Source organism: Lepidochelys kempii, chromosome 1 (assembly GCF_965140285.1).
Source record: "Lepidochelys kempii isolate rLepKem1 chromosome 1, rLepKem1.hap1, whole genome shotgun sequence".
Classification (NCBI taxonomy): Eukaryota; Metazoa; Chordata; order Testudines; family Cheloniidae; genus Lepidochelys; species Lepidochelys kempii.
In genome coordinates, this window is record NC_136380.1 from 302,233,858 (window position 1) to 302,257,224 (window position 23,367).

A 23,367-nucleotide genomic window follows, 5' to 3' on the forward strand; every position below is an offset into this window, starting at 1 on the left:
GAAAGTTCAGCTTTCATGATAAAGAGATTACACTACAGTACTTGTATTAGATTAATTAGATTAATACTGGTTTTTTTACAGTGCAAATACTTGTACTCAAAAATAAAGTGAGCACTGTACACTTTGTATTCTGTGTTGTAATTGAAATCAATATATTTGAAAATGTAGAAAATATCCAAAAATATTTAAATAAATGGTATTCTATTATTAACAGTTCGATTACTTTTTAATCGCTTGACAGCCCTAATATATATAACACAGGTTGCACATCCATCTATAAGCATGGATTAAAACTAAAAAGGAAACTATGAAATCACATTAGGTTTTACAAGCCTCCATACTACACAAACTTCATCTCTACTACCAAATTCTTCCATCAGTAACTCACAGTTACTCATCCACATTGAAGACAGGAGAGCAACACCCAGAGCCAGAATCTGGCCCTGTATGTCAATTTATATTTTTAAGGACTGATGCCACTGTATAATGCATCTCATCTACAACCAGTGACTATGTATCATGTGGGTGTACATGCAGTTGCTGATTCTGTAAACTGTGTAGCGACACATACCTGTAATCTCGGAATCCAAAGGAGTCCTCTAACAAGCAGTATAGCGATGCCCATATCAAACACTCAATGCAAGAATAAGCTAGTAAAATTACACACACAAAGCATATGTAGTGACCACTGAATCATATAACTGTAGGTGGGGAATCAAGGTGAGTAGGATAAAGAAATTAACCCATTTACTCAATAAAAGAGACTCATGTACCAGAAGTTAATTCTCTAGAATTAATAAACATGTGCCTGCACAATTTCGTTTCACCTGGATACTACATCATACAAGGCTCACCACATCATATTGTTATACTCAGACTTTAAAATGAATAATGATATATTGGCATAAGTCACAAAATTTGGATCTAAACTTCTCCAACGTTTGGAAGGAAGTAGGGAGAGGCCAGCGTCCTAGTTTAACTCAATTTCTAATGAACCCATATAATAAGATTCTCTAAATTAAGTAATGACATATGAAGCCTTTAATAGTTCTACATAAAAAAATATACTGAATCTTCTTAAATTTCACCTCTTTGTTTTCCTCATAGTGACTTTTGAGCATACTATTCTGTGCCTTCTGTACACTTCCCAAGGAAAAAAAAAAAACTCAGTACAGCTGCATGGCTACTATGTGACCTCTTCCACATGGGTGGATATTCTTTCCACCACCAACTAACTGAGGGAACAACCCTGTCAAACAGAAGACAAAAGAGTAATGAGGACACAACTGTATAACCCAGCGTGTAAAAGGCTGGTAACAAGAACGTTTCGAAAACAGGGCATCTGTGTGACAAAATGAAAGTAATCCATGCAGATGGATCAGACTTTAGAAGGGAACCTTTAAAATCATAATGACTGCGTAACATTGTTATTCCACTTTGTGCCTGGTTAAACTCACTGACCTTCTATTCAGTCCAATAATTACTAACCAGATACACTACTGTATTTAAAGTAACCTCTAAGATGTGACTTGGGCAGAAGTACGTATACACATGTAGAATCTGCTTCCACACAGTCAGTCAATAAACTGGCCTTAATTTGGAGGCCCTCCATAAAATGTAAGGTGTCTCAAATATGAATAATATACTACTTTAGTCAAAGCATTTAGAAAAATCTGTCAGAAAATGCAGCAGCCCATTCAAGAACCAGAAAAATAAATCCAAAATAATCCTACAAAAGAACAGCGTGCCTTAGAGTAGATTTTTTTATATTTGCTTAAACAATTGGTAGTAAAATTTAGATATTAATTGCCACCTCAGTAGACAGATAGCCATAACAATGTGGTCCATTAAAACAGATGTAAACCTAAGGAATCTAAGGAAATTAGCTTTAGAAGACAAGTTCAGTTGAAGTCTATATACTGTGCATTTTACTTATAAAACTAAACACCTTAAGCTTAAGCCATCCAAGCATATACTATGAGAATGTATTATATCATTGTGTCAGTGATACACACTTTGACATTCCATTTCTATATTACATTAAGACTGAAATGGAATTTTTGTCCTCTAATGGTCTTGAATATTTTCAACAGAGAAACAGTGCCACCTTTTGGCTTGATACATAAGCCTCCATGTTCTAATTCATAAGCCGTTTTTTATAAAGTTGTACTTTAAAGAGAAGTCTGGTTTTTGTGATCTTACTTAAACTTAAATGTGGTAGTTAGACTTTTCCAAAAAAAAGTTACTGTGATATGTGATAAACAGTAAGAAAACAGAAGGTTTTTCCTCCTGAATTAAATATCCATAAAGCAACATGACTTAAAAAAATACTCTCTTCATATACTCCATTAATCCATGTATTTTTTTTAACCTACTGTATTCCAGATCTATAATCATCATTGAACTGATCACTCTACTTGATTAGAAATCTGAAATACCTTACCGCACGTCTTTTTCTTGGCAGTTCTTCTAAACATCTATATAATACCACACAGTACTTCACATTTTTCTCCTTTCAAGCAAATAATGAACCCTTTGAAGATTTCTTGTATGGTGAAAATTTACAATAATAATGCATTTGTTGCTCATATGATCAATCTTCTCTATAGCGTTATTGCCAACATGCAAAAATACAGCGTGGCATTACAGATAAAACCTATTACAATGCTGATGGTTCAAGATGTGCATAAATATGAATTGAATGTATTTGAAATTACTTACACTAATGACACAATGTCTCCACGTTGCACTTCATAATTCCTAATACTCCAATGGTTTAAAAGCACCACATCAGATACCTGTCTTTCCCCTGGATTCAAGGAAGGCTAAGGAAAGAGGAAAACAGTTTTAGGTTAAAAGTAAGAAATTCAACATTTCTCCTAAAACGCCTCCTCTCCAGCTTCCTTCCCATTTCCTGGGAGGTCCCAATCCTGATCCCATTAAAGCTAATGAAATTTTTTGGGCCATTGGTTTTATGGGACCAGAATCTGAATCACTGGTGAGAAGAGTATGTTCAGTGGAACTTACTTATATTAGGTGCTGATATAGTTAAATGCCATATATTTATAGTAAAGTACAATGTACATCTTGCAATACAGCACAATATGCAAATTGTAATTCAACTGCAATTCCATACTCTTATTAGGATACAACAGGAATCAAAAAGAAAAGAAGTAATTTATTTGAGCATAAGCTTTCGTGAGCTACAGCTCACTTCATCGGATGCATCCGATGAAGTGAGCTGTAGCTCACGAAAGCTTATGCTCAAATAAATTGGTTAGTCTCTAAGATGCCACAAGTACTCCTTTTCTTTTTGCGAAACAGACTAACACGGCTGTTACTCTGAAACAGGAATTAAGAATGCTTTGCACTACAACTACTCATGAAGAGTGACACCATTTTTAGAAGAGCCATTCCACCATAGTGTGTATCAAGTATCACTCATGTTGTCCCTGAAATATGTAATGGAGGTCATCTGCTAGCATGCCTTTTTGCTTGACAGATTTAGAGTTTGTGAATGTACTCAGTCAGGTTGGCATCAGTCCAACCAAATACCTGCCTCTTGAGAGAGCTTTGAGACTGCTAACCTCTTCTTCAAGGACATAATAGACAGTCGCCAACAGAGCTGGTCGAAAAAATGGCATTTCCATCACGTGGAAAATTTTGAAAAAAATCTTTTGTCCTGAATCAGAAGTTTAAAAAAAAACTTTTTTTAAAGGCACAGGACAACCAAAATGTAATTTTTCAGCTTCGTCCCAGCTGCTCTGGGAAGCAGGGAGCACCCAGGCTGGCAGGAAACAAGGCTAGTCCGCCTACCTGGTTTCCACTGAAAGTTTTGACAATCATTATGCTACAGCAGAATGTCTTGATTCTACCAAATCAGCATTTTCCAATGGAAGTGTTCCATCAGAAAATATTCAATGAGCTCCAGGTGTCATGTTACAGTGCTAACTGACATGTATCTTGATCTGTGGCAGAAAAGACTTTAGACTTCACCTTACAGTTCTCTGTTCTTTGACATTTATGTGGAGCATTCCACCAACAATGAGCTATTAGCTTCTGGGGTTCTCCAGCTCACATTGGATATATCTATGATGATCACAACAAATGGGCACAGTGCATTGAAATGAAGTCCTCACAACACATTGTCTTAGAGCTCTCATCAATCTGTCATCACTCAGTGTAGCCTCAGTTTACTTATATTCACAATAATTATTTACAAATTATGTTGCTAAATCTAAAGACTACCTAGAATTTCTGACAAAGAATTCAGCTTCACTAAAGTAATTGTAATGATTCACTATTTTCTCACCCGCCTCTCCTTGACTCTGTTTTCTATTTATAAAGCTGCTTAAAATCAAATGCCATTTTTATTCATTATAAACAGAGTTTCCTCATTCCTCTTTTATTTCCTACCCAGACAGAGGCAGACAAAAATTTATTTCAAATAGGACTTGTGTGATATTAGCTTATGGACATAAGACAAAAATGGATCCACCAAGGTTTTAAAGCACCTATAAGTGACATTAACAAGAATGAAGATCATGCATAGACATCAGCATCAGAACAAGGTATAAAACATTTATTTATGATACATTATTTTAGTCGGGTACTAATTACTAAAGATAGTTTCCTTTTTATCTGCAGGTTTAAACTCACAGGGTCAAATTTCCACTGGTGTAAATTGGCAAAACTCCAATGCAGGTCAATGGAATTTGATCTATAATGTTTAGAAATGGCAGGTATAATCATAGTTATTTCACAAAAACTATATGTACAGTAAGCACCAGTTAAGGGAAATCAGCTTATTACAACTATATTTCAGTGGACATCAGAATTTTTTAAATGTTATTTCCTACTTATAATACTTTCCATTTTTGCAGCATCTTTCATCAAAGGCTAATATCTACATTTGCATAGCACTTTACTTTGCAAATGATTCACAAACTATATTCAGGCCACTGAAATGCAACCACCTCTGGACTGGACGGTAGCATCCTGCATGATAGTGAGAAGAAAGGATATTGAAGCAATGACAAAAGCACAAACCCCTAATCTAATTGAAAGTGCCATAGAATCTCTGAAGTCTATGTAGAATGCACAGACCCTATTTTTTATTTGTAGGGCCCTTTTATTAGAGGGGCCTCTGAACTTTATTGGGAGTGTTCCAGCTGGGAAGATCCTGTGTGCTGCAATCTAGCCTTAGAGATTACAACTCCCATGATGCCTTAGGCAAAGGCTGAGAGACTTTCTCTTCCAGGGAGTGCAGGGAGAGGAGGCAGTGGGCTCCATTTTGGGGTGGGGGGAGAAAGGAGCCAGACTGCTGGTGTGGCGCTCTGTCACAAATTCATAGATATTTAGGTCAGAAGGGACCATTATGATCATCCAGTCTGACCTCCTGCACAACGCAGGCCACAGAATTTCACCCACCACTCCTGCAAAAAACCTCACACCTATAGCTGTGCTACTGAAGTGCTTAAATCATAGTTTAAAGACTTCAAGGAGCAGAGAATCCTCCAGCAAGTGACCCGTGCCCCATGCTACAGAGGAAGGCAAAAAACCTCTAGGGCCTCTTCCAATCTGCCCTGGAGGAAAATTCCTTCCCGACCCCAAATATGGCGATCAGCTAAACCCTGAGCATATGGGCAAGATTCACCAGCCAGATACTACAGAAAATTCTTTCCTGGGTAACTCGGATCCAACCCCATCTAATATCCGATCACAGGCCATTGGGCCTATTTACCATGAATATTTAATTACCAAAACCATGTTATCTCATCTACCATCTCCTCCATAAACTTATCGAGTTTAATCTTAAAGCCAGATAGATCTTTTGCCCCCACTACTTCCTTTGGAAGGTTATTCCAAAACTTCACTCCTCTGATGGTTAGAAACCTTTGTCTAATTTCTAGTCTAAATTTCCTGGTGGCCAGTTTATATCCATTTTTTCTTGTGTCCACATTGGTACTGAGCTTAAATAATTCCTCTCCCTCTCCAGTATTTATCCCTCTGATATATTTATAGAGAGCAATCATATCTCCCCTCAACCTTCTTTTAGTTAGGCTAAACAATCCAAGCTCCTTGAGTCTCCTTTCATAAGACAAGTTTTCCATTCCTTGGATTATCCTAGTAGCCCTTCTCTGTACCTGTTCCAGTTTGAATTCATCCTTCTTAAACATGGGAGACCAGAACTGCACACAGTATTCCAAGTGAGGTCTCACCAGTGCCTTGTACAACGGTACTAAAACCTCCTTATCCCTACTGGAAATACCTCTCCTGATGCACCCCAAGACCGCATTGGCTTTTTTCACGGCCATATCACATTGGCAGCTCATAGTCATCCTATGATCAACCAATACTCCAAGGTCCTTTTCCTCCTCCGTTACTTCTAATTGATGCGTCCCTAGCTTATAACTAAAATTCTTGTTATTAATCCCTAAATGCATAACCTTACACTTCTCACTATTAAATTTCATCCCATTACTATTACTCCAGTTTACAAGGTCATCCAGATCCTCCTGTAGGATACCCCTGTCCTTCTCTAAATTGGCAATACCTCCCAGCTTTGTATCATCCGCAAACTTTATTAGCACACTCCCACTTTTTGTGCCAAGATTAAATAAGATTGGTCACAAAACCAATCCTTGAGGAACTCCACTGGTAACCTCCCTCCAGCCTGATAGTTCACCTTTCAGTAGGACCCGTTGTAGTCTCCCCTTTAACCAATTCCTTATCCACCTTTCAATTTTCCTATTGATCCCCATCTTATCCAATATAACTAATAATTGCCCATGTGGCACGGTATCAAATGCCTTACTAATATCTAGGTAAATTAGATCCACTGCGTTTCCTTTGTCTAAAAAATCTGTTACTTTCTCAAAGAAGGAGATCAGGTTGGTTTGGCACAATCTACCTTTTGTAAAACCATGTTGTATTTTGTCCCATTTACCATTGACTTCAATGTCCTTAAATACCTTCTCCTTCAAAATTTTTTCCAAGACCTTGCATACTACAGATGTCAAACTAACAGGCCTATAATTACCCGGATCACGTTTTTTTCCCTTTCTTAAAAATAGGAACTATGTTAGCAATTCTCCAATCATACGTTATAACCCCTGATTCATTAAAAATTCTTGCTAATGGGCTTGCAATTTCATGTGCCAATTCTTTTAATATTCTTGGATGAAGATTATCTGGGCCCCCCAATTTAGTCCCATTAAGCTGTTTCAGTTTCACTTCTACCTCAGATATTGTAATATCTACCTCCATATCCTCATACCCATTTGTCATGCTACCATTATCCCTAAGATCCTCTTTAGTCTTACTAAAGACTGAGGCAAAGTATTTGTTTAGATATTGGGCCATGCCTAGATTATCCTCGACCTCCACTCCATCATCAGTGTTTAGCAGTCCCACTTCTTCTTTCTTTGTTTTCTTCTTATTTATATGACTGTAGAACCTTTTACTATTGGTTTTAATTCCCTTTGCAAGGTCCAACTCTACTTGACTTTTAGTCGGTCTCACTTTATCCCTACATGTTCTGACCTCAATAAGGTAGCTTTCCTTGCTGATCCCTCCCTTCTTCCACTCCCTGTAGGCTTTCTGCTTTTTCTTAATCACCTCTCTGAGATGGCTTGCTCATCCAGCTTGGTCTACAACTCCTGCTTATGAATTTTTTCCCCTTTCTTGGGATGCAGGCTTCCGATAGCTTCTGCAGCTTTGATTTAAAATAATCCCAGGCCTCCTCTGCCTTTAGATCCATAAATTCTTCAGTCCAATCCACTTCCCTAACTAATTTCCTTAATTTTTGAAAGTTAGCCCTTTTGAAATCAAAATCCCTAGCTGCAGATTTATTTTTGTTAATCCTTCCATTCAGTTTGAATGGAATTAGCTCATGATCACTTGAGCCAAGATTATCCCCTACAACCATTTCTTCTATGAGGTCCTCACTACTCACCAAAACCAAATCTAAAATGGCATCCCCTCTAGTCGGTTCAGCAATTACTTGATGAAGGAATCCATCAGCTATCGCATCTAGGAAAAGCTGAGCCCTATTATTATTACTAGCACTCGTCCTCCACTCTATATCTGGGAAGTTAAAGTCTCCCATGATCACACAGTTTCTATTAGTATTTACTTTATTAAAAACATTAAAAAGGGCTCTATCCATATCCAAATTAGATCCTGGCAGTCTATAGCACATCCAAGCACTATCCCAGGGGAGGCTCTAATAGTTTTCTTCCCCAATTTAATTTTTGCCCAGACGGACTCAGTCATATCCATTTCATCGCTTCTTATTTCTTTACGTTCTACCTCATCATTGATATACAATGCTACTCCACCACCTTTACCTTTATTTCGGTCTTTTCTAAACAGCACAGACCCTTCAATAGCTGTTGTCCTGTCATGACGACCATTCCACCGTGTTTCTGTTATCCCTATAATATCTGGTTTCACTTCCTGCACCAGTAGCTCTAGTTCCTCCATTTTGTTACCTAGGCTCCTCGCATTAATGTACGAACATCTTAATTTTTGCTGTTTGGCCTCACTCACATTCTGTACCCTATTAGACACGGTCATTTTACTGCCAGTATAACCTATTAGACTGGTATCTACACTGCCCTTCCTCCTACCAACGGCTGTAACCTCTCTTACTTCGTTTTCTTTCCTCTCAATGCTAAAATCCGGCGTGGAGATTACCTGGACATCTCCCAACCATCTCCCTCAAATTCCTAGTTTAAAGCTCTCTTAATCAGTTGTGCCAGCCTCCATCCAAGAAGTCTACTTCCTTCCCTACTCAGATGAAGTCCATCCCGAGAGAACTGTCCTCTGTCCATGAATGCCTCCCAGTGGCCATACATCCCAAAGCCCTCCTTATAGCACCACTGCCTAAGCCATCTGTTGATAGTCATAATCTTGTCATATCTGTCCATACCAGGAGCTGCTGCAGAAATCCTGCTGGGGCTTTGATCGAGCAAGGAGCTTCAGAGATGGTTTGTGGCTTCACTGGAGCCAGGGGAAAGACTATTGCTGTGCCTGGAGCTGACTGAGGTGAGCCTGCCATGAAGGAGCTGTGAGTAACCCCTACTCATGTTTGGGAAAGTACTTGCAAGGGAAGGGGCACAGCAGAGAGACTGAGTCTGAAAAGAGGCAGAGTGATCTTCCTATCAGACCAGGACCAAGAGCTGCTGACAGTTGGTGGGGCCAACTCCAATCTTCAGAGGGGCTGTGCAGCTTGTTGCCTTGGCTGGGATGATACACAGAACCAACAGAGTGCTGTCTCCAGCTTCAGATCTTCAAGCATGTCCATGCAAGCGTCTAGGACTCTGAAATCCCAGGGAGCTCTACTCCGGGGTGGGGTAAATGGTGACAGTGTAAATGCCAGTTAGATAAGTTTCATTTATTACTCTACACTATATTATTTGATTTTATTCAACTGTCCCCTGTGGATTTAAATTAGTAGTGGCATTTAATCTCAGTCAGTTAAGAAACTCTGTTTCTTTAAGTAGTTAAGTAAAGGTATGTTAACTCTAATATTAGTATATTGGATGTATATTATTTGTAATTGGTATTTTTGACTTAGACCCATGCCACAGATTATTGTTATTAATATTACAAGAATAGGTTTATTCCTGAAGGTTCCCAAGGCACGCCATTGAGTGTGTACAGGGGCCAGCCAGGTGGAGGCACTACCAATTTTAAATTCCTTTAGGAGTAAAGGGACTGCAGTAGAGGGGTGGACAGAGTATTCCCACCTATCCAACATCACCACTGGGATACTCAGGATCTCCTTTAATATCAACAACATCAGGTGCCCAGGCACACAGGTTAGCATTGCCTGTTCCCAAGTAACCCAGGGAGGAAAGCGGTGGGGAGGGCTACATAAAGTTTCATCTAAAAGACTCCCACAAGTGCACTGTCTGGTACTCAACTTATCTACCTAAGGGCTTGTCTATATGGAGACTTAGTGCACAGAAAGCCAGGTTGTAAATATACAGCACACTAGCCTAAATGTGCACTAACTCACTGTGTGGACCCTGCTGCCATGCACTAAAAGTTCCATAGTGTGCTTTGACATACCGCTGTTTGAAACATTCACACCCTAGCTTGCTGCACACTAAGACTATGTCTAAACTAGAGAGCTTACAATTGCCAGAAGCTGGGAATGGGCAACAGGATGGATCACTTGATGAATACCTGTCCAGTTCATTCCTTCCGGGGCACTTGGCATTGGCCACTGTCAGAAGACAGGATACTGGGCTATACGGACCTTTGGTCTGACCCAGCACGGCCGTTCTTATGGCACAGCTGTACCGATGCAGCTGCGCCGCTGTAAAATCTCTTGTGTAACTGCTCTATGCCGACGGGAGGGAGCTCTCCTGTCAACATAATTAAACCACCCCCAACGAGCAGCAGTATTTACGTCGGTGGGAGACGCGTCACTTATGTCACTCGGGGGGAAGGGGGAGTCACACCCCTGAGTGACATATACTTTGCCAACATAAATGGTCAGCATGTAGACATAGCCTAAATCTTTGTGTGAAGAAACCCAATAAGGGTGGAGGGTGGGTTCGATGCAGTTGGAATTTGAGCCTCTGGCTCCAAGAGTAGATGCATTTCACACTTTATGCTTACACAGCTTTCAAAATACGAAGTCAGCATTCATCAAAACTCACAACCCCTGGTCCCTGTGAGATAAGTGAGTATTATCTTCATTTTAAAGATGGAGATTTTAAGGCATGGAAAAGTAAGCTGATCTACCCAAGGACAAACAGCAAGTCAGTGACACACAAGTTACAGCCTGGCAGTTGCCTCCCAGCCTTCTGTTCTAATGAGCAGTGACATTATACACACTCTTATATTTTAAATAGATGTTGCTATATTAATATCATTGTATTCCACAGCATTCTAAAACTTACACCAAGTTTGTGAAAATTATACTGTTTTTAAAAATGTATTGCTGACATGGTTTGTTTGGAGGCAGAGGCTTGGTACCCAATTCATTAATAGCTATGTTTTAATATTACATCCAAGGGACCCAATGAAATTTATAACAAGCTTTGCTACCCCACAACAGCATCTTGATATAATGAAATGACATCTTACTGAGGCATATAGAAACAGTTCTTTAGGAGAAGAAGGCGTGAAGAAGGGAGGAGAACCTGAAGGAGAAGACCCTCATTTCACGTTAACCATTACAGTATCCCGCAAACAATAATAAATCTTCTAGCAAACAGTATAAATTGTGACATCTTTCATGAACACTAACACCATATATAAAATTGTGTTTACAGGTAACTTACACTCCATGCTTTTTTATTAGCAGTAAAACTCCAAGTTCAAAAAAAAAATCCACAAACACACCTAACGCTATTTCTGAAAGAGGGTTAACAAATGGACCCATAAATGCTGTTATTTTTAAGGAAACAAAATCCAAGAATGTTGCATACATAGCTCTAGTCTGAAACCTCTCTAGTTTGTTCAAGCTCCTGGCTTAATAGCTCAGTATAAATGGAACACCTAGGTCCTAATTTAGGACAAGGGTGCAGAAGTCACACAGCACTTTGACTCTCCAATTACTAACCAATCTAATACTAAAAGCATGTAAATTGAGGTCCCAGTCATATGATGGGAGCCTTACAGGTCACAAGCTTCTGTAAGTAAAAGGGAAGCAATACATCCTTTAACAATAAATAATAATTAACTTGATATTTGTTATGCTGCTGGTGGACACCAGAAGGTCAAGGCTTATTTTCTTATAGCTTGAAGAAGAGGAGAAATATTCAAAGCAGCATATAGTCACAGTAATCCTAATATTACAATAATAATGTAAGGAGAAATTGCCATAGAATAAGTAATTACAACAGGTACACTGCATAATGGATTATAATATTCAAAAATATTTGCTAGTGTAGAGTTTACAGTGGCAGGTGTACTTTGTCTGAGGTTATTGATCATCAGACTGAATTCCTAGTTTAGCACACTCAATTGTTTGTCGCTGAACTTGGAAATAAAATCACAATCTAACATTTCAAAGCAGCTAATTTGGATATATGAATTCTTACATTCATTAACCATCAGGGGGTTCCTTTTTCCACAGGATTAGGATAAACATGATCAATCCACTGAAGTATAAAGAAACTTTAATGTATCAGACAAACAGAAAGCATTGTAACTCAACAGGAGAAGCCATGAACAGATATAGACTGAAAAGGAAGGTTCATTTATATAGGACAGTAACCCTATAAAACATCCGATGAAGTGAGCTGTAGCTCACGAAAGCTTATGCTCAAATAAATTGGTTAGTCTCTAAGGTGCCACAAATACTCTTTTCTTTTTGCAAATACAGACTAACATGACTGTTGCTCTGAAACCTATAAAATAAGTATATAGTCAACATTACACGAAAAACTGCAAGATCCGTAACAGTAAATTACTAAATTTTCACACCAGCTGTTTCTGTGTCACATCTATTCAATGCTGTAAATCAACACAAATCCATTTGAAGTTCAGTATTACTAACAAGATGTTAAATGAGCACATAACTCTGACCATCTAAGAAACAAGCCCTCAACTAGAGGTTTAAAGAAAAGGACATTTAAAAAGAAAAAAAAGTCAGATGATGAAGCAGTAAAGTGTGGTCAAAAAAAAAAAAAACACACTGAATGGTGCATTACTTTACAGATTAGTGATAAATACCCATAAAGAGGTGACTGAGCGGAAGAAAGGTTCCAATAGGTAGTTCTCAACATTGTGAAAATGTGAAATCAACATGAAACAATGAAATTCGTGAAGTCTGCCGAAATGATTGAGAATATCTGTTTTCTTGAGGACCTCCACGCAGTCTATTTGCCAGAGTATCAAAAGAGTTACAATCTTTAGTGATTATGAAGCAACATTACACACATTCCGGGTTCAAAATAAAAACAAAAATCAGAAAATCTGAAAAGAGAAAGCCCTATTCCTTGCTTCTTGACATAACTTTTAATTTCAAACTCAGCAGGAACCAGAATGATGAGTGCAAAAAGCCAGGAGTCTAAGCGGTCTAGTACAAATCAAATCTTGGAAATCATACAGTGAGAGCTTTTGATTCTATTGGTAAATAAGGCTACACACTGACTAAATTTCACATTCCCTTCTATCTTATAGCTTTCAAATGCATTCAACATAAATCACTTTCTGGAGTGCTAGATAAAGAAATGGCATTCTAAAGCAGTGACTTGTAGTTTTCCTTTCTCAAGCTCTGCAGTATGAGAGAGAGATACATTTCTTTAAAATAACATACCTGCTAAAAGATTGGTCTTGTTTGGATCTAATAAACCTTCACATCAAAATAACTGAATGTTTTATTACAATGTTTAAAATTAGTTAAGGTTTGTAGTGTTCTGAAAAACGTCATGACATAAGAATGTGAGATATGTTATATAGCATAGAAGTATAACTTTGTTTTGAACTATGTTTTTTGTGTTATTCAAACTTATCTTATACAAAAGATCATGTGGACTCGCTTTTAACACTCATCCCTCCAAATTAGCAGTAAACCAGTATTCCAGCTTGGTGCTAGAATGTATTGTATTGTTGGAGATAATGCCTTTCAGGAGATGTAAATCTGAGGTCCTGACTCAATGGGCTAAAAAATTAACATACATTTTTCAGCTATTGGACAAAAGTAGAGCTGGCAAAACTTGAACTCGTTTAGTGGGAAATGTCAACATTTTGAAATTTGGTAAACCAAATATTTTTGAAGTTTCCTATAAAATGGAAATACCATGAAATTTTTGTTTGAGAAACATCAACACATGGTGTTTTAAAAGTAAAATCTGCTCTCCAAGACCTAGGTCTCTTCTCCTATGTTCCGGGGTCCCATAGTCCTGTTTCTGGAGTCTGTATTCAAGCACATTTCTTTTCCCTCATTCAGGAGTCCCACAGCCCTCCTTCTGGGACCTATGTGCTAATTTCAGGCCCCTTGCAGCCTTAGCCAGCTTCTCCCAGCTGGCCCATTTGCAACTCAGTCCTTTCCCTCTTGGGCTGGCCCAAGTCAGCTAGCTGTCCCCTGCCAGCATCTCTCGTTATGATAGAAGAGGAAGAATATATAATGCTCTCTTTCCCAGAGCTTATCCTGTTGGCTGGGAGAGAGGGAAGGCCTTGCCCCACACTACACTACAAGGCTCCTGGTCCCTAAAAGAAACAATAGCCTGAGTTTTCCCCAAGACCACTTCCTCTCTCCCAACACCTGTCTCTGCTCTTCCTGAGATCTTCATCTACTCCAGAAGTCCAGGAACTTTAATGGAACAGAAGTTGATGCATCCCTAGTCGCTATTATCCTTAAAGAAGAAAGGGAAGACAATCCCCTTGCTACACGAAGGTAATTTTCACTGGGGGACAGGCGATTGCACTGTCAGAAGAAGATAGGTACTGCAGCTACACACACTGGAATATGGTCATCAGAATGCAATGAAGCAACGGACAAAGAGAGTCACTCTGACAGAATTGCAAAATTGAAACAGCATCCATTTGAAAAGTCCCAACAACACAGTAAGGGGAAGCAGCGACAATTTTTTCTTTCCTTTTAAATGTCCCTTTACACCGCAAAAAATATCAGAATATTCATGTGCTTTAGTACACCAGTTTATATATCACGAGCATACACTATAACCCCACTAGACTATCACTTTCCCAATAAATAAAATAAGTGTTAGCACAATTTCAAGCCATCTATTTTCCAGCTTAACAATATAAGAACAGCCATACAGGGTATTAAACCAATGGTCCATCTTGCCCAGTATTCTGTCTTCCGACAGCGGCCAATACCAGGCGCTTCAGAGGGAACGAACAGAACAATCGTCAAGTGTTCCATCCCCTGTTGTCCATTACCAGCTTCTGGTGGTCAGAGGTTAGGGACACCCAAGGCATGGTGTTGCATCACTGACCATGTTGGCAATGCTAACCATTGATGGACCTATCCTCCATGAATTTATCTAATTCTTTTTTGAACCCCATTGTAGTTTTGGCCTTAACAACATTCCCCGGCAACTAGTTCCACAGGTTCCTTATTGAAATGATACCTGTACACAGTCATGAGTAATAATAGGTCTGGTAATAGTTGTTTTTTCTTTTAAAATTAAAATGCATAGTGTTTTAAATAGAACATTTCATAAACAAACAACTCCTCCACAGACCCCAAATTCTACACTGAAATTTTTACTACTGTAAAATGAGCATGTCTGGATTTGCCAAAATTTTAGCAAGATCTATTGTTGAAAAAATACCTTTTTGCTTTCCTTGGAATTATAGTATTCTGTGAAGTTTTACTCCCAAGAGCCTTTTCTTGCCATACTACAGAGTACCCGTGTGACATATTAGAAAGCAGACCACTCCATGACGTAAGGCCCTGTCCATACATTTCATTTTACTACACAATATCAGGAAGGCAGGGAGAGAGAGAATCCTTCTCAGCTGCACCCTCCACCTTTAAAACTGGGTTATCAGTTATTTAAAATTGAGACACAGGCCTTGCTAAAAACATGGATTTAATTTAACAGTAAATAAAGCTTTGTTACCTGCATTGATGCTCCTTCCACTCTTGCTACACAGGCCACTCTATCTAGAAAAGTCACTGTCACAGGAACAGCAACAAAGAAGCCTTTAAAAAAGGCTTTAATGTATCTCCTCCCCAAGCCTTGAGCCTGTGCCATAATCTGAAAAGATGAAGGAAGAAAACAGAAACGCTGTAAAAACAAGTCTGAAATAATAGCAGGGTTTTTCATCATAATCAAGCAATGAACTCTTATTGATCAATGAACTATAATTTGTCAGTGCTCCTCAGCATCTGCTATGAAAAGATGAATGTATACAACAGAAGAAAAAGTCAGAAACGTGCAGTGATTAAAACAGGTTATGTATCTGCTGATACAGACAAATGGAGTTTGATGTATGGCATTCTCTCATTAACTTTTTATCTATTTTAACCATTTTATGTGGATTTTACTTTTAGAAGTAAGTTGGATAATAATGAGTAACAGTCAAGCCATTTGCTTAATGTAACTGTTAGCAGTAAGAAAAGGAGTACTTGTGGCACCTTAGAGACTAACCAATTTATTTGAGCATAAGCTTTCGTGAGCTACAGCTCACTTCATCAGATACATTCAGTGTAGCTCACGAAAGCTTATGCTCAAATAAATTTGTTAGTCTCTAAGGTGCCACAAGTACTCCTTTTCTTTTTGCGAATACAGACGAACACGGCTGCTACTCTGAAACTGGTTAACAGCAATATAGCCAGATAAAACCCAGTTATGTATCTGTAGCAAAAACTTATCGACTATAAGGAAACAATAAATTGGAGCATAATGAATCAGAGTATAATGTCAGTGTTTCCAAATATTTTTTCCCTGCCATTGGAGATTATGAAATCTATGGCTAAGAAGAGAAAGAGTTAGATTATGCATATGAAAGATGTAATTCATTTTGTAACACAGGACATAAAAGTTCATCCCAACGTCGTACAGTAACACATACACAAAGTGTGTAGCAAACACCACTGCAATTGTTTCAGACACCAGCCCAATGTAATTAGTCATATAAGTCACGTGGACATACAGCACTGCTGTAACTCCTTGATTTATTGCCAAAACATTAATAAGTTAAAAGCAGAGTGTAAGATTGGACAACTCAGTAGGCTGGTGATGAAATAGACTTTTCAATTCTAAAGTCACCACTTCATATCCAAGTCTCCTGTCTTGATTCCTGAAACTTTATCCTCTTTCATCCTTGTAACATCCCATCACCCACCACTCCACACAAAACACAGCTGCTAAGTGCATCTTCCTTGCCTGGTATTTTAACGACATCACCTCACTCTTTGAATCCATATACTGACTACACTTGTCCACCATATTAAATTCAGGCTTCCTGTCTTAAACTGTCACAGTGTGAAAGACCCTGCTTGTGCAAACTCCAAAAAAGTCAGAACTTGATTTTATAAACTTATTTTTCCAGAAAGCAAGCCTCATTCTCAAAGGTATGTCATTAGCCCTTAATGGGGACTGGCTACCTCAGGGCATTGCTAAAAGCAACACAGATTTTCCCTTGTCAATCATCCAGTTTGAATTTCTGTTTCCATCTAATAGATAGTTGGTAGATTTTATATGAGAGGAATTTGGTGAGTCCCAGTTCCCACTCCCATATCACAAACTCATCACCATGCTTTGCAGTACCAGTAAGCGCTTCAGGAGAGGCACTGTCTCTTACTATGTGTTTATATGGTGCCCAATCTCCGTTTGGTTCTGAAGTGAGAGATTCTGCACTTAAGGCCAAAATCATTTTATTTATTATAAATTTGCAAGAGTTGGCAACACTCTGTGTGTGTGTGTGTGTGTGTGTGTGTGTGTGTGTGTGTGTGTGTGTGTGTGAAAATTACACACACAGGAGGTGGATGGGGGAGTTCAAAAAATCAGGAAACAGACCAAAAACATAAATTTAATTTTTAAAAAATATCTAACTTTGAGTCACTTGTAATTTTGAGGATGCTTGATTCATGATTTTGGGCTTGGGATTAATACATTTGTGTCATGTACAAAACCAAGCAATATGTCAGCATTTACAGAAGAGCAATTCATATATTAAATACAACTGATGGCCTCAGTCCAGTTGCTAATTTACATGTGTCCATATCTCTCTCACACAGATCACCAGCACAATCAGCACATTTTTTTTTTGATGCTCTCACAGATGAGAAACAAATGACTGGATGAATATGACTGAAATACCCCTCCATCCCTAAAAGTGTTCCCTGAAACCCAGTGTTGAAGCACACTGGGGGAGCAAAGTGAAGATATTTATACCTGTGTTTTGCCCATTTCTCTGGTTAAATCAAGTTTACCTTCAGCACTTTCAGTATACCATATTTCTAGAACAGTAGTTCCCAAACTTGTTCCGCCACTTGTGCAAAGAAAGCCCCTGGCGGGCCAGGCCGGTTTGTTTACCTGCCGTGTCGGCAGGTTCGGCCGATCGTGGCTCCCAGTGGCCGCGGTTTGCTGCTCCAGGCCAATGGGAGCTGCTGGAAGCGGCGGCCAGTACGTCCCTCGGCCCATGCCGCTTCCAGCAGCTCCCACTGGCCTGGAGCAGCGAACCGCAGCCACTGGGAGCCACAATCGGCCAAACCTGCGGATGCGGCAGGCAAACAAACCGGTCCGGCCCACCAGGGGCTTTCCCTGCACAAGCGGCGGAACAAGTTTGGAAACCACTGTTCTAGAGCACTAAAAGCTACTTTTTAAGAAGCATTTTAACTTACTGAACTCTCAAAACATAAGATTTATTCTCCTCGCCATGTGTGCAACTCTGCTAACTTTAATAGGAGTTATTTGTGCATAGTTAGGAGAATAGACTGGGCCCTCCTCTGAAGTCTAGAGTCATCCAGTATGACTATGTGGAATGAACAAAGTATTTTTGGAGGAAAATATTGTAGTTCTTTTAATAATTTGGTTCAATCTTCTTAACTACAGAATTTTTAAAGGTTTCAGAGAAACAGCCGTGTTAGTCTGTATTCACAAAAAGAAAAGGAGTACTTGTGGCACCTTAGAGACTAACAACTTTATTTGAGCATAAGCTTTCGTGAGCTACAGCTAAAGTTGTTAGTCTCCAAGGTGCCACAAGTACTCCTAGAATTTTTAAAGTTACATATTATAATTTCTTATTGTTCACTCCTTGTCAGAAACACAGTTGTGCTACACAGACTATTTGTCTTGTAAGACAGTCAAAGTATATTTAATTAAATAATATTACAAATTGCATTTCTGTCCCAGACATGGAAGAGTAGCTTCATAAAGTATTAAACTTGTGTAACAAGAGCCAGCTCTGCAAAATAAATAAGCACGTTTTTCACTTGCTTGGGCGCCAGGTTTGTATAATTTTTGGTGGTGCCTAGAACGCATCCAAGTCTCCCGCACACCTGCCTTGTAAGCCGATATTTTTTTTATTAAATAATGTAAAAATGGACTGGAAACAGTAAGCGTTTAACAGTTTCCCTACATTGCACAATGTGGGGGAGTGTGGGGGGCATGAGGGCTCTGGCTGGGGGTGAGGGTTCTGGGATGGGGGGTTGGGTGTGGGAGGGGTCTAGGGCAGAGGGTGCGGGGTTGAGGGCTGCAGAGTGGGGCCGGGGATGAGGGGTTCAGGGTGCAAGACTGGTGAAGGGTCAGGGCCCAGGGGGAGGGCTGCCATCATGTCACATGTGCCTCCTCTCTCCGCAGACCACAGCAGCGGCAGCCACCTCAGCCTGCCCCGCTCCCTTTTAGCCAGAGTGGTGCTGGTGGGCACAGCATGAAAGGAGCCAGCCAGCAAGGGAAAACTGCGCGGGGAACAGCAGCCAGCCGCTGCCCAGGGACGAACCAAGGGAGGTGAGCGGAGGCAGTGGGCAGAGCTGAGGGAGAGGCCCAGCCCCAAACATTGGTGGAGCCAGGCCCCCATGCTCTGAATATTGGTGGAGCACGGGCACCACAGGCCCATGTAACTCACTGCCTATGTTCACTTGAATTCTTTACAGATTTCAATATTTTATCAATGATAAGATCTTTCACCCAAAAGACTGAAATATCTTTTCTATCATTCTTGACGTTAGCCTTCCATGAGATTTAAAACTCTTCTCCAAATGATTTTCCTCATGTGGATCTTTATCACCATCTGTGATACTTGGTGATAAGAGAGGCATAACTGATGTACAGATTTAATATGTCTACCTCCATGATTCAGTGACTTTTCTCCCTGTACATTAGAGTTCATTAACTCATTTTCTCTGAAATCATTCTCAATTTGCTTCATTTACTTTTGCAAAGTATCTGAAACAGGTTGTGAAGCACAAAGTTAAAAACTTACTGATCCTAAACAAATTTAACAAATACTGTATTTCCATCTTATTGTTTTAGAACAAACCATTGGCTGAATCAGCTGAAACTCACTCCTAGAACTATTCCATACAAAATACAGCCTCTGAGATCACCTTCCTTGCCCATCAAACCAACCATGTCATACCACCCTCTTTCATCAGTCCCCTCACTGGCTCCCCCTTCTCCACTGCATCACTTCCAAGTTTTCTGCCTTCACTTTCTGGGCCCTGCATAATTCTACACCTCCCTATATCCAGTCTTGGCTCTTATGTCCCTTCCCGCCCACTCCACTCCTCCAGCGATGTCAGCCCTAGTACCCTGTTTGTGCACTTCCCGCACCACCAGCTCCACCAATTCCTATGCACGGATGACCCTCTGTAAGCTGCTCTGCCAGACTACTACCCTCTCCTTGTTTAAATCCATCTTGAAGATACACTTCTGTGATACCTACAAGAAACTATCCAAATACATTAAAAAAAAAACTTCTTTAATCCATCAACATATGCATTAGCCTTCACCAACTACATAATATTATTGGTGTTTCCCCTGTCCTTCCTACACAAGCCCACCCTAATGTCTTGTTACCCACTTGTTGCTTCATGCCTAATACTAGTTTGTAAGCTTTTTTGGCCTATGACCATGTCTTATCTGTGTTTTAAAGCACCTCACACACTCTTGGTTACGTGAGATAATTAATAACCAGCATGACTAAAGGACTTAAGAGCAAAACTAAACGTTAAGACAAAATATTGCATTCCCAATGTATATCACAGTCGCTATCTAATTACTTTGGGGGTGGGAGGAATAAATATTTTTGTCAGTCACTGACTAAGCTTCAGGGATTTGATGCGAGATGTAAGTGCTTTAAGAATGTACTGTATGTTACCATGCGTACATGTGACTCATGGAAAAACAGCAGCCACCACCAGAAGCTGAGCTCAATACAAGTAACAGGATTCCAAAGTCCCCTGGCTCCAGTGACAGTTGTTCTGCAACGTCTCCAGCACTTTCCTTCTTTCACTACCCAGCTTAAGATGCCTGCAGAAGTCAAAAGCCTCAGGTTTCTCCTCGCTCCGGTAGAGCATGCAACCCTCCTGGCTCCCTACTGAGCTTCCTTGAATCACCTGCCTCCTGCCCCCAGTACAAGATATGCTTCCCTTTTTTGCATTTGTTTTGTTTAACATTATCAGGAGCTGAAGTGGACCTAAATAGAGTATACATCAGATCCATGATTCCTGCTGACATAGTAAGGCTCACAATGCATTCACTGGCATTTAGAAGTTTTGCAGGGAGGCAAAGCTGGGAAAGGAAGCAGGAGTCAAGATTCAGAACTTAAGGAGCAAAGTGAGGCCAGAAAATTGGGTTATCTAATTCATGAAAGCAAAGGAGCCTGGGGAAACATGGAGATAGTCAAGACAAATTCCTAGTTTAGAATTTAAAGATTTATTGTTCGAAGGCTGTTACTAACCCGTTATCACATTTTAAAACTCTAATGTGGATAAGGCAGTGCAGACTTTAACACACATTAAAGTTGTTGAGTTGCAGACTATGCTGCCACTAGCATTTATCTTGTCCAACTAATACATTAAAATACAACTTACTAGTGTTTTAAAATGTGGATACATTTTTCATCCCAATTTAGACAAGCCCATTGTCTCTAGACATACCCCTAAACTCTATTGGGTTCCTTGCTCCCTAAATCACACCATAAAGCATAATTTCCCCACCACAATAGTGCCTTACAAGCTTAGGAGTCCTGCAGGGCACTCTGCTCACTTCCTCCCAGTACATGCCAAACATACTATGACTCAAGAACCTTAAAGCTAAGTAGAAAGAGGATGCAGAAGGGTTACACAGTGGTGGACAACCTGCAGCCCACAGGCAGCCCGTCAGGGTAATCCACTGGCAGGCCGCAATTTGCCGTTCCTAGCCAATGGGAGCTGCAGGCAGCCATGACTGTGGACGGTCAATATAAACAAACCAACTTGTAGCCCGCCAGAGGATTACCCTGATGGGCTCCGTGCACCCCACGGGCCACAGGTTGCCCACCACTGGGTTACAGAAATGTCCTGAGTCTGGTAAGTACATTCTAGCTCACAAAAAGCATGTCATCTGATCTCTTAAGTGAAAATTGGTGTCACACTGGTCATCAATATCATTGAGAAACACATATATTGATGCTGCATAAGGAGTTATGCATATACGCTGAAAATATGTTGTTAAAGTTTGTGTCTGGGGGTTGGTCATCAGTATAGGTGAAAAACAGATTTTCTGTCAGACAAGAGATGCGTATCCATCTATCTGTTTACATGTAAATTGAGTCACCTTGTTCACAACAGGTCTCTTATCACTTGTCTGAACTGAATGAAAACAAGAAGACTGTGAGAACTTCAGAAAGAAACTAACAAGAAAAATGGTGGAAGGAGAGAACCATATCTTGAGGTGCACATTAAAGGTTTGCTCTTCTATATTTGGAAGACAAAGACGACATCCCAGTATCCCTCACCCAGGAAGTAAATGGACAGCAAATTTTCTTCATGAAAGTGTGATCTCGACCAGGCTTCACTGGAAATGCTGATACTCCCGGAGGAATTCTGCACCAAAAAAATTTAAAGTTCTGCATCTTTTGTCAAAACAACACTATATAACCATACCCGTTTCAATTATTTGGGTAATTTATTTCAAAATATCTGTGAGCAAGTCCATAACAATACAATACAAAAAAGATTCCCCTACGTGCACAGGGATAAAGAAACCCCTACGACAACCCAGTTCCTGTTTCTCTATTATGCTTTTGCTGGGCACCTCCGTCTTGGTGTATCATTTGTCAGCTGGGCACATCTTGGAGGAAAACTCTGCCGCTTCAGGCTCTGACCCCCACACCCCTCTTTCCCCACCCTCCCCCCGAGCCCAGCCACAGGGCACCCTCACCAGCCCAAACACTCACACTCCCTGCTCTCAGAACCCCCCCAGTCCAAACACCCACACCTCTTATCCCCAGAGCCTAGCCGCAGGGTGCCACTCCAGCCCAGACAACCACACTCCCCTACCCTTCAGAGCCCAGGGATCAAGAGAGAAAAAGTCCGATGCTGGGTCCCGGGCTTGTATGGAGTTTGCTGCATGCCTCCTCCTTCCTTCAGGATGTGCTCAGAACTGCAGCTGCCCAGAACCCTCCAGCTCCCCCTCTCACTCCCCTTTGGCAGTGTCCTATATTTACAAACTGGAGAGTTGGTCTCTGCTGGGTCCAGTGGCCCCTAGTGGCAGCCAGCAGTTCTGCAGCACCAATTCTGCAGGGAAAAATGAAATTCTATGTAGAACATTAATTCTGTGCAAATTCTGCATTGCGCAGTGGTGCAGAATTTCCCCAGGATTAATGCTGGAAAGAACTTTGGGTGAGATAAACTTCTTTAGACTGGAGGTTAACCTGTTAGTCAAGTTTAGTCTCTGAAAAGCATGCTATGATTTTGTTTTATATGTAAATGGAGGT

At 40.1% G+C, this 23,367-nt stretch overlaps 1 protein-coding gene across 8 annotated transcripts in view; it reads right to left on the bottom strand.

The window, feature by feature from the left end:
- The window catches only part of IMMP2L (inner mitochondrial membrane peptidase subunit 2), an 846,530-nt gene that overhangs the window by 794,183 nt on the left and 28,980 nt on the right, over positions 1-23,367 (bottom strand). For all 8 annotated transcript variants that reach the window (XR_013635208.1, XM_078851137.1, XM_078851138.1 and 5 more), the window contains exons 2-3: positions 15,561-15,698; positions 2,722-2,825 (exon numbers count right to left, since the gene is read on the bottom strand). Coding sequence is in view for 7 of the 8 variants with exons in the window: in XM_078851136.1 (XP_078707262.1) it covers positions 2,722-2,825; positions 15,561-15,698 (242 nt within the window). In the remaining variant the exon portion in view is untranslated. The remainder of the gene's footprint in view (positions 1-2,721; positions 2,826-15,560; positions 15,699-23,367) is intronic.